Source organism: Acinonyx jubatus, chromosome D2 (genome assembly GCF_027475565.1).
Source record: "Acinonyx jubatus isolate Ajub_Pintada_27869175 chromosome D2, VMU_Ajub_asm_v1.0, whole genome shotgun sequence".
Taxonomy (NCBI): Eukaryota; Metazoa; Chordata; class Mammalia; order Carnivora; family Felidae; genus Acinonyx; species Acinonyx jubatus.
Window position 1 is genome coordinate 84853881 of NC_069393.1, and position 25417 is coordinate 84879297.

A 25417-nucleotide genomic window follows, 5' to 3' on the forward strand; every position below is an offset into this window, starting at 1 on the left:
TCCTCGGGAGAGGCTGGCTGTTAGGCCTCAGTTTAGAAGTGCAAGTTCCCAAGCTCCCCTCCCTCCCACACAAGCCTGAGCAGGGGCCTCCCACTCTCCCTCCCTGGGAGGGTGGGGACCCGCTTCCCGGGTCCCCTGATGCCCTGTGGCTGCCGGGGCTCAGGACCTGTGTGGCCCAGAGAGCCTCCGCCTCCCCTTGGCGCCCTGCTGCCCGCCCCCCAGCGCACGCACTCACTTTTCTCTGTTAAAAATCACAAAGTCTTGCTGGATCGCATCAAGGCAGTCCTGAAGGTAGTCATTCTCCTGTTAGAAAGACATACCAATGAATGTAATGGATGCTGTTAGACTCCCTCCCCTCCCCTCAGATGGGTTCCCGAGCGTCCCTCCCAGCCTGTCTCTTCCCCTGCTGTGGCCTGCGCCTGTGGCTTTCTGTGGAGACCTGACCCGGGCTGTTGGAGAAACTCTGCCCTCAGGCAGCCAGAACATCTGGGAGTTTGCATCTCCTGGGCGACCCTCAGCCAGTGACCAAAGGGTGCCCAGTTTGGAAGCCCAGCCACTGCCTCAGGGCAGACGCTGCCATGAAGGCAAGGTCTGCAGGACAAAACTTGGGCCAAAAACCATACCTGGCTTGGCTCCCTCCCCTCCCTGCATCAAAGCCAAGGTCCTGGGAGACAGAGCTGGCCTCTGAAACCTGGGAGGGCCTGAGTGCACACATGTGGCCACGATGGCCCCTTCCAGCCACGAGAGGGCCCTCCCTGCCGGAGGACAGCAGCACCTCCCCGCCCCCCCAACCCATCTGCCTCCACCTGCCCCCAGCAGCAGGGCCTGTGTGAGACCCGCTAAGGTCAGAAGGGCACCGCCTGGTGCAGGAGCAGAGGCCGGGTGGGTGCCCGGAGGCCTGACGGGTGTGGGGCATACGCAGGAGGGGCAGTGTGGGTGTGGGGCGTCCTCCCATGGCCGGGAGCTAACTCCCAGGCAAGAACCCTGGAGGGGGTCTAACATGCTGCCGGGCAGCTCCTGGAAACTTGGAAGGAATGATGGCCCGGTGAAGATTCCAGAACAGCCCGGGACGAGTGCTGTCTCAAGAGAGGTGGGCAGCCAGAAAGGGCGGACAGACTCAACATCGAAGAACTGATCGCCCGCAGACAACCATGCTCTCCTGGGGGGCCCAGAGGACGTTCCTTTCAGCGAGGCGCTAACGACTGAGCTGGTGAGGGGGCAGGGCACCATGGAGCAGCTTGGCACCGCCTGGGCTCTGCAGGAGACGCTGCTCTAGAACTGAGCCCCCCGGCGGCCACGGTGATGATGGTGCGCCAGAACAGCACGAGCCTGGACCCAACTTATCCGGACCCAGCCAAGTGGGAGTAAGCCCTGTAACTGGCCGCACCGTGCAGCGGGAAGCAGGTCCCCCTGCGCCCGGGTCTAGCGGTGTCCAATGGGTCCCAGCGCTCCTAGGGCCAGGGACACGGACAGCCAGCCCATGCTCACACACACACACACACACACGTGCACCCATGCACACAGATGCATATGTGCGCACATCCTCACACACGTGCACAGGCGCACACATTGCACATGCACATACATCTCCGTGCACACGCACACACGTATTTACACGCGCTCACGCAGTGCACCCATGCTTGCACATGTGCGCACACCTTCACGCACAAGCATGCTCACACATGTGCACCCCTGTGCACACACGTACATGCACACACGTGTGCACACTTGCACACGTGCACACTGCTCACACATGCATACATGTGCACACATGCTCGCACACACGCACCCACATGTACCCATACACACACACACACACATGCACAGTAAGATCAAGGGTACGAGAGAAAGCTGTCACCAGCCACCTTGATGGAAATTCACACCATTTCCCGGGTGTACCTTTGGAAGTCATGTTGGATACAGGGTCTGAGCTAACGCTTGGCCACGCCACCTTGCAGCTGGGTGGGAGCAAGTGTCCCCACCCCGCCCAGTGGCTGGCCCCCAACACCCCCCACCCCCGCCCTGAGTGCATAATCAAAATCCACTCATTTGGCTTCTGGTACAGCCCTTGTAGCTGGTCCTGGATCTGTGGGGTAACGGCTGTACCATGCACGAGGCCAAGAGGCTCCTGAAACTGCACCCCCCCAACAAAGCAGCCTAGATCTACATAAACAAAGTCCGCACCAGAATGGAATGGCAGTGACAAGTGCCACCGTCACGACTGTAAGTCTGTACCTTTGCCCTCGAGCCCTCAGGGCACAAGGACGCCACTCCCCGTTACCCTCCCGCTCACTATGGAGACCTGGCACCTGGCTCAGGGCAGACGATGGGGACTGTGGCACATGTGGCCCAGGGCAGCTCCAGGCACAGCTGCGGAGCCCGAGGCGGCATGTTACCAGCGTGGACCATGCATGGCTCTGTGTGCGGCACACAGCCACCGACCTGACAGGGCCACCCTTCCATGCCCACAGGGGAGGGGCTAGGGCCAGCGTGCACGCACCCAAGGTGGACGACTGTACTTCCAGGAAACGCTTATTTTGGGTTGATTAGTCTTTGAAAGCCATGCCAAGCAGTTCAACGGGAAAACAGCAGCGTCTTCAGCACATGAATGAGTGTGGATATCCACGTGCGGGAGTGACCGTGGACCTGACGCTACCCATAAAAGTTAACTCAAAACGGACCCCAGACCTAAATGCGAGAGGTAAAGTGATAGAATGCGAAGAAGAAAGCGCAGAAGGAAATCTTCGATAAGACGCCAGACGCACAAAATAAGAGAGCAGGAGTGGAGACACCGTACTTCATCAACATGTGGCAAACGACCCCACCCGACGAGGAAAGAGAAAGCCACCGAACAGAAGAAACTATTTGCAGCTCATGTCTCCGACGAGTGTCTCAGGGCAGGTGAACGGCTCTTAGCAATCATAAAAAGATAAGGAGTGTGGTTCCGGTGCTTTCGTGTGAGCGGCTCAGAGTCCGTCCGCGCTCCCACGGTCACAACAGAACAGCCCCAGAGGGAAACGTGCGGGGCCACACCTGCAGTCCCACCTCTGAACACCAGGGGCCGCCACCAGCAGTCCAGAGTCCAGGCTCCCAGGGTACCCCCAGCCCGGACCGGGCAGTGTGGTGAACGTGGCTGACACCCAGCCCCTGCCTAACCCCTGTGCCCAGGGGCAGGCCCGAGGAGGCCGCACCAGGGCTGGGGTCTTCTGCCGGCTCAGACCGGTCCAGGGGCAGGAGGGCCACAGCTGTGACTGCTGCCATCTGCACCTATATACCCCAGCTGCTTCTGTGAGCACCAGCTGTCCCTCGGGGACAGGTGCAGGGTTGATCCCGCACTCACACGCGAGCTCCCCTGATGCGGGCCCGGGAGCCCTTCCACCAGGAGCAGGATCTCGAGACATTTCTACCTGCTTAGGAGAGGAAGCCAGGGGCTCGGCCGGGGGGTGGGTTTCAAGGTGGTGCCCGGGAGGGAGGGGGGCACCCCACACCGGGCCCCCCACTCACAGACTGAGAGCTGTCTCTGCTGCTGTCCCGGGACCTGTTCTTGGCCAGACGCTTTTTCTTCTTGTGCAGAGGCCTGGACTCCAGGATCATCTCCTCCAGCTCAAAGGTGGGGTCGCAGTGCAGGCGGCCTTTCTGTGGGGGGGGATGGGAGCTGAGCCCCACCACCCCCGTCGGCCCCCGCCCACCTGGGGCCCCACCCACCGCCCACAGGCTTACGTTGGGCACAAAGCCTGGTGCCACCTTCTTCTCGCTGAGGTCCTGCCACAGCACGCCGGCCAGCGATGGGGAAGCCTGCATGTCCTGTAGGCTGGAGGCTCGGTGCTTGGGGTCCACAGTGAGGAGCTGGAACACGACCCACGTCAGATGGCACCCACGCCCAGCACAGCCCTGGCGCCCACAGCTGGCCACCTGCCCCAGGCCAGGGCACCCCACTAAGAGGATCTCAAGGGTCAGGCAAGGAAAGGGGGCACTGACTCCAGATCAGTGCAGTCATGTGGCCAAAGGGACAATCTGGCCAAGCCCCTGGAGCCCAAGGCCAGTGGAGGGCGTGTGGGGTCCACGGGGACCTTTGACTAAGAGTCACCAGCAGGTGGCAGCCTCGGCCTGGTGAACGGCAGGAAGGGCCCCAAGACCGGAACTAAGTGGACACAGCCCCTGGGAGCCTCGGGGTGCCGTGTGCGGTCGGGTCAGTGTGGCTGGGTGTCCCCTCACATGCTGTCCCTGTCCCTGTCTCAGAGAGAAGGCAGCGAACCCTATCCCAGGCGTCCCTGAGGCATGAGGCTTGGTGCACGGATGGCCCTTACTCCCTGCTTGGGTCTCTGGGGCCCAGGTCCACCGTGGGAGCTACCTGGGCAGGGGTGGGCAGAGCCGTGTGGGGTGGAGGCTGGGTTAAGAGCCTCTCAGGAACTGGGAGAGGCTGCTAGCCGCCCGTCTGTCATTCCAGGGGCGAAGGTGTCCAGCAGCAGGGGGGACATGCAGGGAGGGCCCTGTGGGCCAGGAGACGGGGGCCGGCTGGGCCTTGTGTGTCCTGTAAGCTCTTGCACGGCCGGTCCTGACCCCGGAGGCGCCCGTGTGCGACTCTCTGAGTGGAAAGCAGTGGGGCCGGCTGAGGGGCAGCCCCAGCCCAGGCCTGGACACCGGACCGAGGCACTGTGATAGCAGCACCTGGCCTGGGTCCCTGCCAGACTGAGGTCCCCTGGCTGCTGCAGCCACCTGTTCAGCCAGTGGGGGGGTGCAAGGGGGGTCTGGGGTCCTTTTCGTGTGCTCCCGGGGGGTGAGCCCGACTGCTGGCAGCAGGCAGTGGCCACCCATGTCTGGCAGAAGGTCGGGGTGGAGGAGGCCAGAGCCTGCACGCACCCTCCCCCCGACACGTGTGACAGGGGGGCCTGCGCCTCAGTTTGGGCATCTGTGAAATGGGGTGATGCCGGGCCGTGGGATTTAGTTGGTGATGGGCACATGGCATTCGGCTCACAGCCAGTGCTCGGACTGGCCCAGCTACCGCAAGACGACAGCGAGCCCAGCGGGAGCGACACGGACGTGCACACGCAGGAAGCCGGTGCTTCCTCAGCGCGGGGTAGGGGGGGGGGACTCACCTTCCGCAGCAGGGCCACCATCTCCTTGGACCAGGTGGGGACGTACTGGACGCTCACCGTGCTGAACAGCTGCACTAGGGACTCCACGGCATTGCTGGAGTGGACGTCGTAGGGCCTCTGGGGCGGGAGAGGCAGTGCTGCGACAGGGGCCCCGCCACCCAGAGGCCCCCGAGGCAGCGCCCCACCCCCAGCACACACATAGCACGGCCTCCGCTCCCAGGAAGATGCCGGGTCTGGGCCGCGCCTGCGTCCAGGCCGGGAAACTGGCCAGGACAGGCCGCCCCTCTGGCCGGGCAGGAAGCACATCACCCCCATGGATGCCCCGGCCTGGGCGGATCGGCCCTGGAGGCCAGGAGGGGCCACCTTCCTCCAGGCTGGGGTCCTGCAGTGTGGCTGAGGGTGCAGGGCCTCGGAGGCCCCCCAGGAGGGATCAGGAGGGCCCCAGCCTCCCAGGGCTAGAGGGTGAGAGCAGGGGACCCCACAGGAAGGTCCCAAGGACGCAGCCCCACTGACAGTTCTCTCCACTGCCTGGCCCTACAGCGCCCCTCCCCTCCCCCCCCGCCCCCCCCCCCCTCCCCCGAGCCCATGGTGGCTTCCCTCCTGCGCTGGCTCAGGCACCACTCTCCATAGACACTGCACTGGAAGTGTGCGTCCACGGAACGGGTGACTGTCCCTGAGCACCTGCAGGGATGGCCTCATCCCTTCCCAGGCACTCAGGCCCCCCCACCTCCGTGAGACACAGGCAGCTCAGGTCGAGGGCCAGCCCCCACCCCCAGGAGCTCCGTACCCATCCACGTAGCAGCTCGTAGGCCAGCACCCCCACCGACCACCAGTCCACCTCGAAGGAGTAGCCGCTGCCACCACTGACGAAGGACTGGAAGATCTCCGGAGCTTTCCAGGGAGGGAGAGGCCACTGAGCATCCCGGAACCGCGGGTCCCCTCCCCCGCTGACCGCCCGGGGGACCCTCCCCCACCTGGTGTGGGCGGTGGGCCGACCCAGGAGTGTGTCCTAGCTCTCACATCGTCACCTAGCGTCTGTCTGAGCCTGTCCCGCACTACAGCAGGCTGGCCGGGCGGGTGTGAGGCTGGTGGCCGCGGCTCACCCATGTATGGCTTGGTCCCCGCCAGGGCGGTGGCCCTCTCCCCGTCCTTTATGATGGTGGCGATGTTGAAGTCGGTCAGGTGTGCGTGCCCTGCGAGGAGAGAAGACACAGCCGGTGTCCCAAGGGCTGGAGGGGCATCCTGTGGGCGGGGCGCGCGCCCCCACGGCCAGCCTCCCGTAGCCCGGGCTCACCTTGCTCGTCCAGCAGGATGTTGTCGGGCTTGACGTCCCTGTTGCGGGAGCAGGAAGTGGGGAGATGGTCCAGGAGCCCTGTTCGTGCCTTGCAGTCCCTGGCAGGGCTGGCGGTTCCCTCACGGCCCCTCCCCACTCAAGGCAGAGGCCCCAGAGACCCAAGTGGGCCTTGGGAAGATGCCACCTGGCAATTCTGACCGAGCCAGGTGAAAGGAGCCGTTCTGGTTTCTGGTGAAGTGCCCCTCCCACCTGGGTGAGGCCAGGAAGACAGCAGGAACGTACTGGACACAAGGGTGCCAGAACCCCCAGAGGACAGCAGAACCCCATCCCCAGCGCCCCAGGCTGGCTCCTCTCCCACCACCCCCCTTCGTGGCTGGCCCTTCCCCAGCCCCCCGGGCTGGCCTCTCCTCAGAGTCCCGGGGCTGCACAGAATTGACGACTTGGGCCTCGGCCTTGCACCAACTGGCCTCAGGCCTCACCCTGCTCGGTAAATGTTCGCTGCCTGAACTGTGACCAGGTAACAGAACCCCCAGGCAGACACACAGAGACCCCATCTACTTGGCTTCGTAATATACCACATGGGCTTCCTCGTTTCGTTCTGCGGATACAGCTCTGTCTTCCTAACTTCAACTGCTTTCAGCTAATGTTACAATCAGCCTGATTCCCCAGGGGCACGGCAATGAGCAAACGGACTCCTGCTAGGGGTGGCAGGGACCCGGCAGCTGAACAGCCCAGGTGAGGGCCGCCCTGATCCCGGCCGAGCCGGGGCTGCTCACCTCGGACCCACCCCGAGGTGGACATCAGGTGCACAGCCTTGGAGCCAGGCGCTGGCTGGCCCAGGGGCCCCACCTGGGGGCAGGGGGTGGCCAGAGCAGGCAGGAGCCTGCCCGGGAGGCCATCAGGTAGGTACACACCTGTGGATGATGTGCTGACTGCGCAGGTAGTCGAGGGCCAGCGCCATCTCGCAGATGTACAGCCTCACCGTGTCCTCGGAGAACTGGACGTTCTGCTGCAGGTGGTAGCGGAGGTCCCCGCCCAGGAGCAGGTCCACCACCATGAACATGTCCTCCTCATCCTGGAAGGAGTACCTGCGGGCACCGGGGGAGGACCTGGCACACACGCACGGCTGGGGAGCCGGCGTCGCAGTTCCGTCCACAGACGGAATCCACAGACGCCACACCCGACGGACCCCCACCTCCCACGGGCACTCTCCGGGAGCAGGGTCCCGCCCGGGGTGCTGACCCGGCTCCTGCTCGGGAGCCGCTCTGAGCCGGGACCCTTGGGAAAGATGGAGGGGCCTGTCCTGACGGGAGAAGCCCAGCTGGGGGCAGAGACATGGGAGTGACCGATGGAGAGAAGGATACATCGTCTCTGGCCATTTCCCTGCTGCCCCTCTTCTCTCAAAAGGGGATAAAAGCATCTGCTTTGGAGGACCGTTAAGGAATGGAGACCTCAAGGCGAAATGCTCAGGCAGTGCTGGGCAAGGGGCCGCTTCTAACAACCGTGGTGGTGGGGGTGGTGGGGGGGATGGTGGGGATGGTGATGATGAGGACAGTGGTGATGACGGAGATAACGGTAGTCACAAGACAACATTTAAGGACCTCCTTCCATTTTGTAATTTCTTTTGTGAGCTCTCAGAGGGCAGTCTTACTGTTGAGCAACTGGCTCTTTCCAAAATAAAGTCACGGGGCGCCTGGGGGCTCAGTCGGTTAAGCGTCCAGCTTTTTTTGGCCCAGGTCATGATCTCGCAGTTCATGAGTTCGAGCCCCCATCAGGCTTCACGCTGACAGTGCAAAAAGCCTGTTTGGATCCTCTCTCTCTTTCCCTCCGCCTCTCTCTCTCTCTGCCCCTCCCCGGCTCGTGGTCTCTGTCTCTCTCTCTCTCTCAATAAATAAGCTTAAAAAAAAGAAGAAAGTTACAAAGAATTGATTTTTTTCACGTGATGTTCCTCTCGCTGCCCACCGGAAGCCACCCTGTCCTCATCTCAGGGGCAGGTGGCCTGGGGAGGGGATATGGGACCAGAGGGCAAAGGGACTCGGAAGGCCAGGCTCCGGGACAGGCCAGGAGTCCTGGGGAGCAGGCGGCCTCCCACGCCGGGAGCTGAGGCTGCGGCGGCCCCGTCCTGGTGGTGGGAGGCATCCCTGGCAGGCCTGCCCGTGGGGCTGGGGTGGTGGCCGCAGGAGCAGGGCAGGAAAACATCATGCTGACGGGTCACGTCCCTCAGTCGTCCTACGTGGACCACTTTGTCCGTGTACGTGCGTCGCTAATTCTGCACTGGGGACCACTGCCACCCCTGCTCCACAGACGGGATGTCGTCTGCCGCAGCAGGAGGAGTTTGACGCGGGAGCCCGTGCTCCTGGCCACTAGGCAGGCACGTGGCCTCCCAGAGAGAGCCCCAGAGGGTGTGGAGGGAAGCGGAGGCCCCCCAGGTGGGAAGTCCTGGGTCTTCTATCTCGGCAAGCCCCAGGGCCGGTGTCACGGTTGAGGGTCGGCCACACACGGCAGCCCCTTCCTGAGAGGCTGCAAGCGGGCCCGGCCCGGTGAGGCCCTCCCTGGCCGGCACAGAGTGGGTGGGTTTGAGGGGTGCTTGGACGCCCCTAGCTTTAGAACCACTGCCCCAGGATGCCGAGAAGACCGCCATGGAGCACAGTGACACGGCGACACCGTGTGGCACCGCCGGCCCCTCTGCTTGCCTGGACGCTAGACATTTGTAGGGACATCGGGCCACAGTGAGGGAGGCCCGGGGCCGCGTGCAGGGGTGAGGGGCTGGAGGAGGCCCGGGCAGCTGGGCTCCACCGCCCTGGGCCCTGCTCGGCACCTCGCCCTCTTCCCACAACCACGTGGGGAAGGCCACACCCCCCACGCACAGCCAGCTCCTCCCTCCTGCCCGGTCCCCCCCCCCCCCCCCCCCCCCCGCGAGCGGGACCACGGTTCCGGTTCCGACGGGCAGAGCTGGCTGCGGGCTGCTGTCCACGGCGCGGTACCCTCCCACCTGCTGCGGCCCAGGTAAATAAGCGAAGGGGGACCTGCGGCTCTGAGTGCGTCCTGCAGGAGCTAGCACCAGGTCACTTGCAACGGTGCACCCTCCCCGCCTCCGTCCCCGATGCGATGCCGCTCGGGCGGCCTCTCCCTCCATGTTGGGCTAACGGACCCTCGGCTCCCAGTGGGGGCGGGGCTAGGCCTCGTCTCTCACACGCCTCCCCAGCTGCCGCAGCACCTGGGCCCACCGAGGGCCCTCGGGAACGCCACCGGGGTTGTGGGTGAGCCCATCCGGGAGCACAGACCCCAGGACGGGAGGCTGTCAGGGAGGATTCGGGGAGGACCCCGGCGGGGAGGACTCTCGTGCAGCCCGACGCTCACGGAGGAGAGAGGAGGGTGATCTCACTGCAGCCTGTGTCTGCCTCCCCTCAGGGGCTGGTCTTGGCGACCATTCTAGGGAGGAACTCAGGCCCCCAAAACTCTCCCCCACTGGCTTTAGCGCCAGAAACTCCAGGGGCCACAGGCCTCCTTCCGGGGAAAGCCTGGGCTTCCCACGGGTGGGAAACCTGCATCAACACGTGCGTCGTGCACACCTGGACGGCGCTGGCCCTGGGGAACCTGAAGGTGAGCGCGTGGGGGGCGGGCCGTGGGCGTCAGGGCATCCCAGAGGCAGGAGAGGGGGGAGCAGCGGGGATGGGTGCCGGGGGCAGGGGAGGGTGGCGGCGGGTCCAGCCTGGGCTCTGTGCCCGCGAGGCGAGCTCACGCACCACAGGTTCACCAGGAAGACGTGCTCGATCTCCTGCAGGATCTCCAGCTCCCGGAACACGTTGCGCACCTCGTCCCGCTCGATGCAGTGCTGCTTGTTCATGTACTTCATGGCGTACATCTTCTCCGTGTCCCGCTTCTGCACGATGCACACCTGGGGGCAGAGGGCGCTTCAGGTGGACGCCACCAACCCACCTCCCACGCTGGCCACGGCAGACGTGACTCGGGAACGACTGGATGTCTTTGGTGGGGCAAATTCCTGTGCAAGGCGCCTTCGGAAAGCAGGCAGGACCCAGCCAGGAGCACGGCGCTGGGGCCCAGGAACCCCACCCCCACCACCAGCGGTGACCCACTGCCCCTTCCTGGGGCTCGGAGCAGCAGCTGGCTTGGAAGGCCGCTGGGGACGAAGTGGGGAGACCCCTCAGCCAGAGCCCTGCACCTGGGAAGGCCCCAGACGTGAGAGCTGCTGTCCTCGTCAACCCTGAGCCACCATCCCTAGAGCAACAGGGACCCTCCTAAAATGGCGGGGCCCCTGCACGGCTCTCAAGTGCTAATCCCACCCAGCACGGAGCTGCGAAGTCCATTCGCGATGTTGGCGGCATTCACACGTTGGGCAGAGGGTGGGGGTGCAGGGACAGCAGAACCACAGAAGCAGCACAGACTCGTGTGAGCCCGAGTGGCCAAGGGGCATCCATCAGAGCCACGGACAAAGGTCTCCAACAGCAAACGGGGCTAACGCACAAAATCACAGGCCGGGGGCCACGTTCCCCACTCAAGTCATCGAGGGACCTCTTGAGGACAGAAAGCCCAAGTCACTCCTGAGGGTCCCCACAGCCTTTGGGCTCCAGGTGTTCAAGTAGCCGGAGCTGGGGGAACTCAAGGAGCGGGGAGACTGTCGGGGGGCCCACCCAAAGGCAGGTGGCCTGGACCTGACCGGAAGTGTCAGTGAGCATCAGGGTCGCGGGCCAAACCCGCGGGATGCAGCCCTTTTGGGTGAAGCCCACGGTCCCTCACCTGGGAACACATCCTAAGACACGAAGGTGTTCTGTGGGTTTTTTTCAGAAGATGTTTACCAGTTGAGCAAACTGCTTATCACAGACTTTCAACCAACCTGAGCATCCAGCAACCTTATGGACACCGGGCAAGTGAGCTCAACGAAATGCCACACGGCCACTGAAACTGTATTTATAAACACTGTTAAGCACGTGTGATGACTTTCATAAGGCCAAGCAAAACCGCAAGGCTGTGCCATTTAATGCGGACGCGGCGATGACGTACCCGATGCGGCAGAACCGGAACTGAGCACAGGGCACGCACCGCCCCTCACTCTGGCTCCTGCACCGTCACCGTGAGGGCGTCTGGTGGCAGTGCTGCCCCACGGTGGGGAGGCAGCCGGTGACTGCTGGCTTCGGGGTGCCGGGCACAACTGAGCAGCCTGCGTGCTGAATCCCCCCATCCTCCAGGGACAGGACCCTCATGAGGCACAGCAGCACCGGGCACACCTCCCTGCCAGCCCCAGATGGGCAAGGCGTGTGGCGTGGCGCCCGCGTGACGCCCGCATGATGCACCTGTGCAGCTCCCACCTCAAACCCGCCCAGGGGCCGTGCAGGCCGCCGAGACCCCCGCAGAGCTCTGCCTACAACTGCCTCTGGCTGGGCTGACTCCCCAGAAAGCCCGCAGTTCGGGGCCGGGGACCTGACCTCAGACCTGCGTCGCTTCGGGCGTCCAAAGACCCCCATCTGCTCTTGATGCTACGAGAGTCAAGGCCCCCCACCCTCATTGTTCTGCCCAGACGAGGGGCCCGACATGCAGGAGCCCTGTCCCTGAGGGGGGGCAGAGCGGGGCCAGGAAGGGAGGCCACGACCAATGTCCTGCCCTAACCTTGCCGCCAGGCCTTCCCACGCATAGAGAAGTTTGGAGCCATCCCCGTCCTCCTGACTGTCCCCCAAAGAGAACAGCGGGGGTCACTTCTCTGACAGGAGCATAAACAGTCATAAAAACATCCCCAAGGGGCGTGGGGACGGGCAGAGCTCTCCTGGTGGGGACGGGGGCAGTGACCACTGTGCCCGCCGGCTCCCCCGTGGGGACCTTGCATGTTCAGGGACCCCTGCTGACTGGGATGAGGCAGGGCGCCAGGCTGGGTCTGAGAAAGAGATGCCCAAGCCACAGGGCTGCCCCCGCCCCCTGGATCCACCCGTTGCTCTCCCGGCCCCTGTGGCCACACACAGCAGACAGACCCCTGTCCGGGAGCCCTCGGGCCGCCCTCGTCCCTGGGCCCGTCCTCCATCATCCGCTCCTCGCCGGCTGTCCAGCGGTCTCCCCAGCGGCTGACCCTCCCTTTCCCCACCTGCTAAACGTGAATGTTACGCTGGCTCGCAAGCCTGTGAGAAGTCAGGACTTCTCGTGCTCACGCGTCCACTGACCACGGCTTTGTCTCTGCCACGCTCAGCTGGCCAATGGCCTCAAAGACATCCACATCCTGGTGCCTGAGCCCCGTGACACGTGACCTTCCCAGGAGATCATCCCGGACTGTTCAGCAGGGTCCTCATGAGCGGGAGGCGGTGGGAGACGTGAGCCACAGGGTGTCCGGGCCAGAGCAGGCAGCATGGACCCGGCCGCTTCAGTAACAGACTCATTTCTCACAGCTCTGAGGCTGCACGTCCAAGACCAAGGTGCTGGCAGATTCCGTTCCTGGTGGGGGCCCGCTTCCGGTGCTCACGTGTCCTCAGCAGCCTGTCCTCCGTGGGCGCACGCACAGAGCTCTGGTCTCCTCCCCTCCCCTCCACAGGTGCCCGACACTAATGCCATCACCCGCCCACCTGCACACCCTCCGCTAAGCCTAAGCCCCCCCAAAGCCCCCACCTCCAAATACCATCACACGGGGAGGGGGGCTTCAACATGGGAAGTCGGGGCACAGTTCAGTCCATGGCAGAAACGTGACGCCCAGAGGGAGGGGCCACCACGTGTGGTCATTTGTCGCAGTGGCCTCAGGAAGCCACGTCCTGGGAGCTGTGAGGGACAGCCGGTGTCACTGGGTCACGTGATCCACCTCTGCTGTGAAACGCTCTCCTTCCGAGCCGTCGGGGATGCTCTGGGCGCGGACGCAGGGTTCGGGGGCCTTGACGGACGGAGACTGGATGGAGGCCAGGCCAGACCACGAGGTCTGTAAAGCCTCTCCCACAGACAAGGCCATTAGCGTGAGAACCGTTCCCTTTCTTGAATCTTTCCTCTCATTTCAGCCAAACGGCCCGAAGTTCGCCCACGGGATGGCCAGCCGAGGCGCTCTCCGGCTTCCGCACCCGGAAGCTGTCAACGCGGCCCAGAGAGTGGGCTTACCGGCTCCCCCGTGTCTCCGTGAGCCAGGCCTCGGATCTGGGACGTCACCCAGAAACGCAGACTGAAGGAGCCTCGAGACCCCAGCTCTAGGCAATTATGCAAATGCGTCTGATCAAGTGTGATCACAGCAATTAAAAGCCAAATCACCCGCTGTCCCCTCTGCTCTCCCGACGCTCTTCCTCGAGATAGATTTCTGAGCTGAGGGGGGACGGCTGGAGTTCTCTCCTGCTGGCTGACGATCTGAGGGGCCCCGCGGTGGCAGGCGGACTGCCCACAGGGGCTCCTGGCCGGGGTCACTGGCGGAGAAGCCCAGAGCTCCAGAAACACCTCCGCCTCCACCCGAGGGGGCACATTCTGTGACTCTGAGCCTGGCTGAGTCCCCCGGGGCTCTGAAGGCCTGTGCTGCCCCCAGAGCCTGGCCACCCTAGCGGATTCCATCAAGCAGCTGCCAGGTAAGGGCCTGTGAGCCATCCTAAGGGCAAATCTGCGTGCGCCCCCCCCAACTTTTGTCAGGCCCACTTGTCTGTGCGCCGACACGGAGGGAGAGTGGATTCCCGGCGTGCATCTGAAGGTGCTCTGGAAAGGCTCGCTGCGGCCCCGTGGCTGGGGACACGGGCGGCCACGCGGTCCCTCCTGCCATCTCCAAGGAAATCGGCGTAGGCGGTGCTGATGGGGTTCAGCTCGCTGGGCCGGGGACCTGGGGGGAGGTGGAGCCCAGCCGAGCAGCAAGCTGACCTCAGGGCCACCAGTACCCACAGCTCAAGGGCCCTTCCCAGCCAGAAGGAGGCAGGGCGAACAGAGCCCAGACCCAGACTCCCTGAATTTTTGGGCTCTGTGTCCTGGAAGGTTCAGAGCTCAACTGATCACAGCCGAAAACCTGGAGGGGGTGGAGGCAGAGCTTTGTCTCCGTGATTTCTGGGGAGCACGACGGGACAGGAAGGGCCTGGGAGCCCCCCTCCAGACCCTGCTATGGGCCCCAGCACGACAGGGCAGGAAGGGCCTGGGTGGCCCCCGCCCAGAGCCTGACATGGGCCCCACAGATGGCAATGGTCCCTCCTTCCTCAGGTCAGCTCTCCGTCCCCACTGCCTGCTCCAGAAAGGAGGGAGGGTGTCTCCAGTTACTTTCTAAGTTCAGAGGGGCAGGAGAAAATCGTTGTAAAACCTGGTTCTGTGACGTGTAGCCTCGGTGTCAGGGCCGGCGGGTTACAGATCCTCAGCCTCCCGATGCTGTCCTCTGTGTCCCTTGTCCTACAGAGGCCACAGGGGCCACCGTCATCTCTCCCCACCTGTCCTGTTCGTGCTGGGAAAGTGTCCAGCATCACCTGTCCTGTGATAGACCAGCAGGTCCGTGATTTAAGGCGTCCTACCTCATGGGAGCCCGAAGCTGTTTTGACCTCCTGTGACAACAAGGCTCTTGGCCTTCTTACTGTCTTTGGCAGAAAGTCTGGACCTTGGGAGGCCCCCATCATTTGCGCCCTCTTTGGGGACACCACTTGTGTCCTTTGTTAAATCATAAAAGGCTAACTGGTTTTAAGCCATACAAAGGCCAGCTGATTTAAAATCCCATTAAAATAGGTATGCCTTTAAAGATTTGGACTTTTATTCCTAAAAGGATTTTTTAGAGTGCCCTCATCCTAAATAATGTCCTGGCAGTGCCTATGGGGAGATTAAATTAACGGAAGACTCACAGGGATGTCTTGCTACTTAGAGCCTCAGTAGTGAGACAAAGCCGGGAGTTATAAGCCCACACCCCCTGTAAAGTCCACCTGTGCTCCCCCAACCCCAGATGCCGGTCCCTCACTGGGACTGTGACCAAACTCCCTCAGCACCAACCCCTCCCGTTTGGGCCCCCACCACAAAAAGTCACTGGACTACCCTATCCGTAGGGAAAGAAAAACTTAAAAATTACCCTAAGTCCTTGATAATAGGAAAAGACATCCCAGAACTCCTTGATGAAAATGTACATTCTTTCCTGGTGCCTTTGAGATGCACAGGTGGTCTCTTTGCTAGATGCGAGCCCTCTGGAGGAAGTACAAGCTTCTGGGGAAATAACTCGACTTCCAATCGGAAGGAAACAAGAAGGGAGCTGTTTGGGACTAAACTGACAAGTGAAACCCTCTTAAAAGTCTTTTCCACTAGAGCTGGTTAAAATGTTGGTGGGACACAGGCGACCTCAACTTCCAGAAATGCGTTTTTTTTTTTTTAGTGTTTTTATTTATTTTTGAAGAAGAGAGAGAGACAGAGCAGGAGCAGGGGAGGAGCAGAGAGAGAAGGAGACACAGAATCCGAAGCAGGCTCCAGGCTCTGAGCTATCAGCACAGAGCCCGACGCGGGGCTCGAACTCACAAACCATGAGATCATGACCTGAGCCGAAGCACGCTCAACCGACTGAGCCACCCAGGCGCCCCTAGAAATGCGCTTTGGATCCAACTGGTCTTTCATAAACTAGTGAGTTTTATATGATCACACACCTGCCTCGTGTGGCACATTTCCCACCTGGGGATGGTGTGGCCAAAGGATTTGTAACAGCTCATCCGGGTGGCTTGAAGGAAAATAAGTGAGGAAGTATTACGTGCTTAAGTATTCTAAGACTCTCAGAAATACAGAAACTAACCCAATTTGTTTTTAAGTTCACGTGATCTAGGAAATCTTCAGTGGAGAAAAGCTAGTTTAAGTTTGCTGCCATAACGAACACAGATGCGTCTTCAGAGTTGTTGACATTAGATACAATGCGGACGTACAACTTTCTCCACCTGGGTTTTTACTAGTCAAGTAAGTTCATTTTACCTCTATGCTACAAAATTTGTTGGCAAAAAGATAATGATACTAACTTAAGAAGATAGGTAGGTAGCTGTTTAACGTCTCATGAAATTTTCAAGAGCAATCCAAGCATAATTACTAAAAAGAGAAAAACATTAAATAGATGTAAGTAGACCAAAAGTTTGTAAATGAACTTTTCCACAATAACAAATGTCTACTTAAAAATAGTTTCCAAACTGGGGCGCTTGGGTGGCTCAGTCGGTTAAGCATCAGACTTTGGCTCAGGTCATGATCTCACGGTTCGTGGGTTCGAGCCCCACGTCGGGCTCTGTGCTGACAGCTCGGAGACCGTAGCCTGCTTCAGACTCTGTGTCTCCCTCTCTCTGACCCTCCCCTGCTCACGCTCTCTCAAAAATGAATAAAGAAATTAAAAAAATAAAGAAATAAAATAGTCTTTTTGACCTCAAACTAACTTTGGGGTTTTCAGAGGGTCCCTGAGGAAAAAGATTTGTTATTTCTCCTTATAAAAATACAGAGGTTACATTAATTAGGCTTATTTGACACATGAAGTGACACAGGGAAACAGTGAAGTTAGAAGTGTTGCTAAATCTTTATGTTACATTTGTATGCACATATGCTGTGATACACATGTTTCAGAAGTTATGTAAAATGACTGGAAGCTTATCAACATCCTCAGCGGTTGTTTAATCGGTCGTAATTCCAATTACCTTAAAACGTCACATACCGTAGAAATAACCTAATTTCCTTGTCAACTGCACCACCTTTTGCAATAAACTGTCATCAGATCTGTAACTACGGCTGTTTTCAGTCTGTCCCTGTTTAGAGATGGTCACTGGTTTACTGACACTTCATGGAAAGCTTCTTATAACCACGTACAGACGAGAGTGTTTCATCTGCAGGAAGTCCGGGACCGGCTTCCACAGGGACCCTGGGAGAGAGGTTTCTGGAAACTGTGTGATCATGCCCCTGAGCCAGAGGAGACCTTCTGAAACTCTAAAGAAGCCGACAGCCCAGGATGGAGCACACCAGATTTAATTACGCGGGACGAAGGAACCCGTGAGGGAGATCACCACATCTCTGACCTTTGTTTGAAACATGGCTGGTTCCTTAATGTTTGGTTTTCCAGACTTAAGAAATCCTATTTCTCCTTTCTCTCAAGCTGTCTATAGCTCACAGCCGTCTGGTAGATTATAGCTTTGGAATAGGATGGGGACATTTGGCTTCTCTCCCCACCTGACTCCTCCAAAATTTAGCAACTGCTACTAAATACTCTGACTTTCGCGCCGATGATTTGTGTCGGTTCAACGGGAATCTGTTCTCTTAGCAGTAGGACGTGATTAAAACCATCGGTTCTATCACCAAGACTGACTGGGAGGCCACATTTGAAAGTGCGGCACATGGAATTGCTCGGCCAGATGTGAGAAACTCCTGCTCTGAGCTGACGGGGTCCACGCTTACCACGGGCCTGGAAATGCCAGCCTGATGCCTGCTCACGGGTTCCTGGCCCTGCAGGTGAGTAAAGACGTCACTTCTTGACAGACCCAGGAATCCCAGGGCACCTCGGGGACCCGGAGAAGACAGGAATGCATCCAAATTTCTAGGTCCTGAAGGCAAAGCCTGACCTGGTTTCTTAGTCTCAAGAGCCTACATCTGATCCGAGATTCCTCATAAAATTTCCAGCAACGCTGACTTAAAAGGGCCTATGCGTTCAGTCACTATTCTCGCCATACTTACATAACTGATCAGGCCACGTTTGATGAGCCTTGACTTATTTTGCAAAAAAATTAGTCTGACTTCAATCGTCTTTAATGAAAATGGGGGTTACTGTGGGGGGGAGTTTTGTTTCGATGAAAGCGATGATACCCTTTGCGGGGTGTCCACGGCGCCACGCTTCTTCCTTGTAAACTGCCTCCTGCCATTTTGTGCGTTCTGTCAATAATTAACATTTCCAGATTCCCCCCGCCCCCCCCCAAACTTTCTGACTTGGAAAAACTAAAAATGAAAACTGCCCTTTTCCCAAAGCCCAAAGCAGCTGGACAAGCTGATATAACTTCAGAGAAAGCACGCCAGCAGACCGCGTGCATGCGGCTGCGTGGGCCACTCCGGAAGCTCCCCGCGACACCCCAGGCCACCAGAGACATTCCAACCAAACACCAGGAAACGCACCCACTGCCCCCGTCTCTCCTCCCTCCACCATCCAGAGGCACTGACACCAGTCATTTAAAATCTCAGCTGACCGCCCTCCGGGCTCAGAGTCTGTCTGGGTTTATGATTTAGTCCGACATCAACCTTTGTTTTCTCTTCGTTTCCACAGAAACGCTTCTCATTAAATACCCGACTGCTCATACCTTAGAGACAGGCGCGGCTTTGCGGGGACACCACCTGCAACACTGAAACCCGTTTCGCTGAACTGACCTACTCTTGGGACTGACAAGCGATGGAGCAGGCTGTCCACTCGGAGCCTGGACTGTGATGCTCTGGGGGAGCTTCAAGGGGGCGGGGGTGTCGCTAAAATTCGCCACTCGGGCACAACATCATGAGCTGAGACATTTACGACACCAGCAGGTGCGAGAAAGGCGCCCCTTCCTTCCTAACAGAGAACACGCCCCACGTGGACGATGGTGGAAGATGTACCCCCTGCACCAGGAGGGAGGTAAGGCCGAGAGACTTCTGGACAGACCTGCTTCTCACCTTCCGGTCCCCCCAGAGTGTGGTTACTCTTCCACACTGCCTCTGTCCAACCCGACATGAAAACACATGGGCCCAGCCACTTCTTCGGGTCTCCATGACCTCACGAGGGCTCCCGGGCCACCTAAGACTTGCACTAAATAAACGTGTCTTATGTCGGCTGACTACTCGGGCTTAGCGGCAAACCCTAACAGAGCAAAGTCTGCCTCCTGCGGGTTCTCAGGAGGACCCAGCCCAGAGGACATGCCGACTTTGGACTTCTGGTCTCCAGAGCTGTGGGAGGATATGCTTCTGTCATCGGAGGCCCTGAAGCTGTACCACTTCCTTAACGGCCCCAGGACACGGATCCTTTCCCCGCACCTTCTGGAGGTGCCCGCCTCTGAAAATACCCTGCTTCCTTCTGGTGTCAGAGACCCTGCCCACTGGGCCCCAGCCTCTGCCCTTACCTGACACCCGCTGTCCTCTGTCCCTGCCAACCGGGCCATTTATCACGTGGCCCCACTGCAGCCCCCTCTGACCCCCCGTGTCCTCCAGCCGGGGCCTGACCACACCACTTCTGGGAGGCCCACGGGCCGCCGGGCACTCGACAGTTAGTTGTCCGGGAGGGGCCCTGGGCTCCACCCTGGCGTCCTTCACATCGGCCACGGGGCTCCCCCGAAAGGGCTGGCGACCACCCTCGGCCGGAAAGGCTCGACCAGCCCGGCCTCCACGGTCTGCCCGGCCTGGTGCCATCCCTGCTCGCGGGGACCTCGGGCGCGCAGGCCACACGGGCAGCAAGCACAGAACGGGAGCGGGAGCGCTGGGGCCTTTCACGACTGAGCCTCTGGGGCTGTCCAATCGGTTCCTCGAACAAAATGGCTTTCTGAGCCCGCTTCCTCCAGTAATCGACTTGGGTGGACTAAGAAGAAATGCAACCGGATGGTCGCACGAGGAGTGGACTGTGCCGACCCCAGGACCCAGGTGGTCCCTGTGAGTGCGGCGGCTGGGGGTCCCCGCGAGTGCGGGCGGCCGGGGGTCCCTGTGAGTGTGGCTGGCCAGCACGGCCCGGAAGAGCTGCTGAGCAATGAGGGTACTTGCCGTGTTCGCTCAACGCTGTTTATGCACTTTGCAGATTTAGTGATTCACCCCAAGCTCTTTTCCTCTCCAAGTAATTTTGCTCCCCAGAAAGCAAATGCCTGATGACAGGTCCTTGGAGCCTCAATACATCATAATGAAACTGCCTCCTGGTCCCTCCTGGCGAGCTTCTCCCCACGGGAAAGGCCGTCTGGCTGTGGATGGAGGGAAGAGTGGGAGCCCGGCCTCCATGGCACCAGCTTCCCGAGGGTGCCCGGCTTCACTGACCCGGGACCCACGTCCAGACCCCACGGCGGCTTCACTGACCCGGGGACCCACGTCCAGACCCCACAGCGGCTTCACTGACCCGGGACCCACGTCCAGACCCCACGGCAGCTTCACTGACCCGGGGACCCACGTCCAGACCCCACGGCAGCTTCGCTGACCCGGGGACCCACGTCCAGACCCCACGGCGGGGCCGCCCCTCGCCAGGGGAGAGCTGGGATCAGGATCTACCGGGCGTGCCGACCTCTGCATGCCAGACTGCCCTGCGGAGCAGGATTTTGTCTGCCTTGTTCCCACGTTTCCCAGCACCTGAAACGGGACTGGCACATAGGACATTTTGATAAACATGTGACGAAGGGTCCAGTGCCGTCCAGAGACGCTTCCTCTCCAGGCAGAAGGAGCAGGTGTGGCCAGGCTCCTGCCCCAGTGTCCTAGCAGGGTGCTCAGCGAGCCAGCCGCAGGCATGTCCTGGCCACACAGGGCCCCTCATCCACAGACAGGCCCTCGACCAGCTACCCGGGTACCGGGGGTGGGGGTCCACTTCCATTTTCTCATGTAATCCCCACAGCACCCTCGTCTTGAGGACGAGGAAGCAGAGTGCAGTCGGTCCCCACGAAGCCCCCATTCCAGCCTGCAAACACGGGGCCCAACGTCCAGGCCAAACCCAATGGAAGACGTACAGCCACCTCGACGACTTTGTTTTGTGTCTGCATCAGACAGAATCAAATAAGCACCGGAAAGTGAGGGAGACTGATTCTCTCCTGAAGGACTCAGGAGTGAGCTGAGCACGTGCACGGCAGGCCGGGGCCATCTGCCTCTGGCTCCCTCCCCAGGGGCTTTATCAACACGGTTCACCTCTCCTGGAGCTGACAAGCTTGTCCTAAAATTCATTTGGGAAAACAAGCAAAAATAGGCAGAAAAACATTTAAAAAAATTTTTTAAATTATTATTATTATTATTTATTTTTGAGAGAGATACAGACAGAATGTGAGTGGGTTAGGGGCAGAAAAAGAGGGAGACGCAGAATCCGAAGCAGGATCCAGGCTCCGAGCCGTCAGCACAGAGCCGACGCGGGGCTCGAACTCACAAGCTGTGAGATCATGATCTGAGCCGAAGTCGGACGCTCAACCGACTGAGCCCCCCAGGCGCCCCCAGAAAAAACATTTAAAAGGAGAGCAAGGCAGTGACCACAGACACTAGAACTTCACCCGTGAAAGTGTGTCCTGGGGCAGGACAGGTGTTCAGGCCAAAGGGAAGGAAGAGAGAAGCCAGAAACAGACCCGCCGCAGAAAGGCTTCGTGTAGCATAACGGTGGCATCTCAAATTTACGGGAAAGGGGACTTCTTAAAAAGCGATGTTGGAATAACCGAATCACTATTTAAAAAAAGATACAATTGGATCCATTCATGACAAGCTACAAGCCAGAACAGATTCCAGACGCAGTTCTAAGACGACGCATGAGATGTAGGCGTGAGAAAAGAAAACACGGTGGGGGCAGGGACAACATTCCCAGGACACAAAACCCCTGGCGACAAGGAGAAAGGTCAATAAATAAGACTACATAAAAATAAAACATTTTACGTGGAAAAGACACATAAAACTGAAAGACAACACATGGGGAAAATATTTGCACTTGACATCAGAAACGAAGGGCCAACATCCCTGGTATACAATGAGCCTCTAAAAAAAAAAAAAAGACCATCAACTCGATAGAAACACAGGCAAAGGCCCGTCACTTGGCCTCCTAACACTTAAAGATGCACAACCTTGCTTATCATGAAGTGGATTGGAGGGTGGCAGACGCGTCCCGCCCACAAAGTCGCCGCGCCAAGGAGCGCTGCTCCAGTAGCCGCTGGAGGAGGGGGGATCCCCTTCGTCCTGGAGCGCCATTCAGTGAAGGGGACAAAGGCCTTGAACCTGCACGAGCTGTTCCCTATAAACTTCGCTGACGGCAAGTTTGTTTTATAAATAACTATGGCAGCTCATCAGAGAACAATCCCCCGGAAGGAGGGGGTAGCGGTGGTCATCGCTGGCCGCCACGCTCTGCCGGGGACCACGAGGTGGGGGGTGCGGTGGGGTCGAACCTGACCCACCCCGCAGGTGGAGACCACGACGGATGCGCACAAGGCAGGTGGGGAGCACGTCAGGGACCAGCACGCACGACGGCCTGGAGGCCCACAGGGGGACCACGGGGATACGGGGACACGGGGAGCGGGGCCACGGACTGCCCTGGACGGGCCTCGTGTGGATGGCGTTGTGCGTCATCGCGTGGGCCATCACCGTCAAACCATGGAACATTTGTGAGACGTCGGGGAACGTGAACCTGATACGAGCGACTGGCGTGAAGCATCTCAGGCGTGGGAGGGGCCGTGGTCATGCTTGAGGAGAGTCTTCCCCTCTCGCAGACACACGCTGCAAATGCCGATAAGGGGAGACACTTTCCCGGGGTCATTTCCCGGAGTGTGGGCGGGAGGCGGGCAGCGGGCGGCACTGAAACTACGCGTCCACAGAGCTGGAATGCCCGGGTGGTGCGGAACTGCTCTCCGCCTCCCCGTCTGTACCTGTGCTTGAAGTTTTCAATTTATTTTTTATTTTTTCAATGTTTTTTAAAATTTATTTTTGAGAGGGAGACAGAGCGTGAGTGGGGGAGGGGCAGAGAGAGAGGGAGACACAGAATCCGAAGAGGGCTCCAGGCTCTGAGCTGTCAGCACCGAGCCCAATGTGGGGCTTGAAGCCACAGACTCAAGATCATGACCTGAGCCGAAGTCGGACTCTCAACTGACTGAGCCCCCCAGTCTCCCCATGTGCTTGACGTTTTTCAAAATTAAAAACTAAAAATTAGAAGATGTGAGGCCTGAGCAGGGGCCTCAGCAGTAGCACCGGGTGAACCCCAAGAGCTGCCTCCCCAAGAGGCAGAGCCCACAGGACGGGCAGGTTTGTGGTGGGGGGTGGGGGGAGCTCAGCATTGGCGCTGGGGGAGGCCTGGGGGTTGGGATCCTGGGGACTGAGGGCTGAGTGCCTCGGGAACCTCGATTAGCCCACCTGAGGCGGCAAAGCCCACAGGTGGCCAGACACCCAGACTGGAAATGGACCCGGGGGGCTCCTGGGACAGCCTGGTACCAGGGCGCCCACACCACCTCCCACTCCTGAAGCACCCAGGCAGCCGCACCGGCCTAGTAAAGGAAGCTTCTTTCTCACTCAGGACACACGTGGGGGCGGCCGTCCCTGCGGGCTGTGGGCTCACCCTCCGCCGTCCACCCACGTGGCCCGCCCCAGCCACTCCGCCCAGAACCAGGTGCACCTCTCAGGCGTCAGTCCCCCAGCAGCCCCGCAGCCAGGACGATGACCACTCACACGCTGTCCGGGGACAAGAATGAGAAAGCAGGTGTGAGCCTCCTTCTCCAGAATCAGCCTCTAGGGAGATGGCTATTTTAAGGCACAAAATCGAAGCCTGGGTGACCCAGAGACCAACCCAGCAAGTTCACATTGTGCTCTGGCCCACTTCGAAGCCCGTGGTCTGTTCGATGCTGCTCCCAGGGGAACCTGCCACGCTGGGTCTCTTGGGTCCGAAGGTGCCGGTCCCTGCAGGTCCCGTCCTGGCCTTGCCCTCAGCCTGGGGGGCGTCCAGAGCCCACCCCTCCACCAAGTGAGCTCCCTGTGGTCGGGAGAGGAAGGAGGCTGTGCTCTCGGCCCCTGCCCTCCCCGCTGCCCCTGTCCAGTTCCTTCTCGCTGGACACTGACCGCCCACGGCCCCTCCCACCAACGCACCTGGTTCTCCGACGGGCGCCTTGTGCCCCTCCCCCAACTCCTTGGGGCTTGGTTTGTTTGGTCCCCGGCATCCCTCTCCCCTCTAGAGTCACTGCCCTTTAGCCCCACCCCACCCAGCAGGGTCCCTTTTTGGGGGGCAGAATAGACAGACCCAGGTCAGCTAGGCAGCGTCCCTCATCGGGCTGGTGGCTCTGTGGCTAAACTCTTCCTATCAGGGAACCCCAGGTAATAGCTGCTCATAGGATCACTTATGAAATTTAAATCCGAACATGGGTTCTGCAGAGTGGAACCAAGACGGAAAGGCAGCCGTGCAGGAGGCCCAGGGCGCCAGGTAAGAGTTGTGAGCCGGTCCGGCACCCGGAGAAAGGCCAAGGCCAAGCCCCCCCACTAGTGTTCCAGGGCTCAGGGCCTGGGGCGTGAGCAACCTGGGCCTCACCAGCCCTGCCTGGGGCTCCAGGTCAGATGAGCCAGAACTCAGGGTCTCAGGGGTGACCCTCGTTGGAGCAGGTGTCAGCCTTTCCCTGCTTTTAACGCTGAACGATACTGCATGGACAGACCACTGTTTGTCCACTCGTCCACGGTGGATGCTCGGGTCCCTTCCACCTGTGGGCTCCTGTGAATTGCGCTGCTGTGAACACGGGGGTGCGGGTGTCTGAGACCCTGCTTTCAGTTCGTGAGGGGGCCCGCCCGGAAGTGGGATGCGTGGGCCATATGGTCCCGTGGGATATTCTGACGGCAGGGTTTTCACTTCTTTCAAGGTCTCTTCTGTTCGTTGGCCTATTCAAGGTTTCAACTTCTTCTACCACCAACGTGGACAATTTTCTATTTGCTTGCCTTCGTTTGGATTTTGATTTTGGCAGGTGTGTGCGTGTGTGTGTGCGTGTGTGTGTGCGTGTGTGTGTGTGTGCGCTGGCTCCCTGTGGGATGGGATGAGGCCCCTCACTGTCCAGGGTCATTTGTGTGGCCAAGAGGGTGGAACTTTGGGGGAGAACCAGGGTGTGGGCACGTGCGTCCCAAGGTGACCAGCGCCAGGCCGCCAGCTGCGGGCTCCTGCCCACACTGCTGGCCGCGGCCCGCCTGCCTTCGGCCAAGCTTCCCGAGGTTCCCTGAGCGACCTGCGTGGCGGGGTCACCGTCAAGCATGTGACGGGAACAAGAGCATGGTTTCTAAGATCCAGAGTCCAGACCTGGTGCCTGGACGTCTCAGGATGTGACCGGGTCCAGGAGCGGCAGGAACGTGACTCCTTGGAGCTCTGGCCACTGCCGCTCTCTCCCCGAAGCGCTTCTGCCATTACGGATAGTGAAGCCCCCAGAGGGGCTCCTCCCGGGTCAACTGGAGATCCTGTAGCTCTGGGTGGCTGGTCACTCGCGTC

General features: G+C 60.1%; 1 protein-coding gene across 3 annotated transcripts in view; it reads right to left on the reverse strand.

The window, feature by feature from the left end:
- STK32C (serine/threonine kinase 32C) overlaps window positions 1-25417 on the reverse strand; it is a 96643-nt gene that overhangs the window by 1363 nt on the left and 69863 nt on the right. For 2 of the 3 annotated variants that reach the window (XM_053207828.1, XM_027063452.2), the window contains 9 exons: window positions 10137-10288; window positions 7305-7478; window positions 6391-6428; window positions 6200-6289; window positions 5884-5987; window positions 5097-5213; window positions 3721-3846; window positions 3505-3636; window positions 236-303 (listed from right to left, as the gene is read on the reverse strand). In XM_053207828.1, coding sequence (XP_053063803.1) covers window positions 236-303; window positions 3505-3636; window positions 3721-3846; window positions 5097-5213; window positions 5884-5987; window positions 6200-6289; window positions 6391-6428; window positions 7305-7478; window positions 10137-10255 — 968 coding nt within the window. In that variant the 5' untranslated portion in view covers window positions 10256-10288. Of the gene's footprint in view, window positions 1-235; window positions 304-3504; window positions 3637-3720; window positions 3847-5096; window positions 5214-5883; window positions 5988-6070; window positions 6290-6390; window positions 6429-7304; window positions 7479-10136; window positions 10289-25417 lie in introns of all 3 variants that reach the window. The other variant, XM_053207827.1, reaches the window with a different exon arrangement.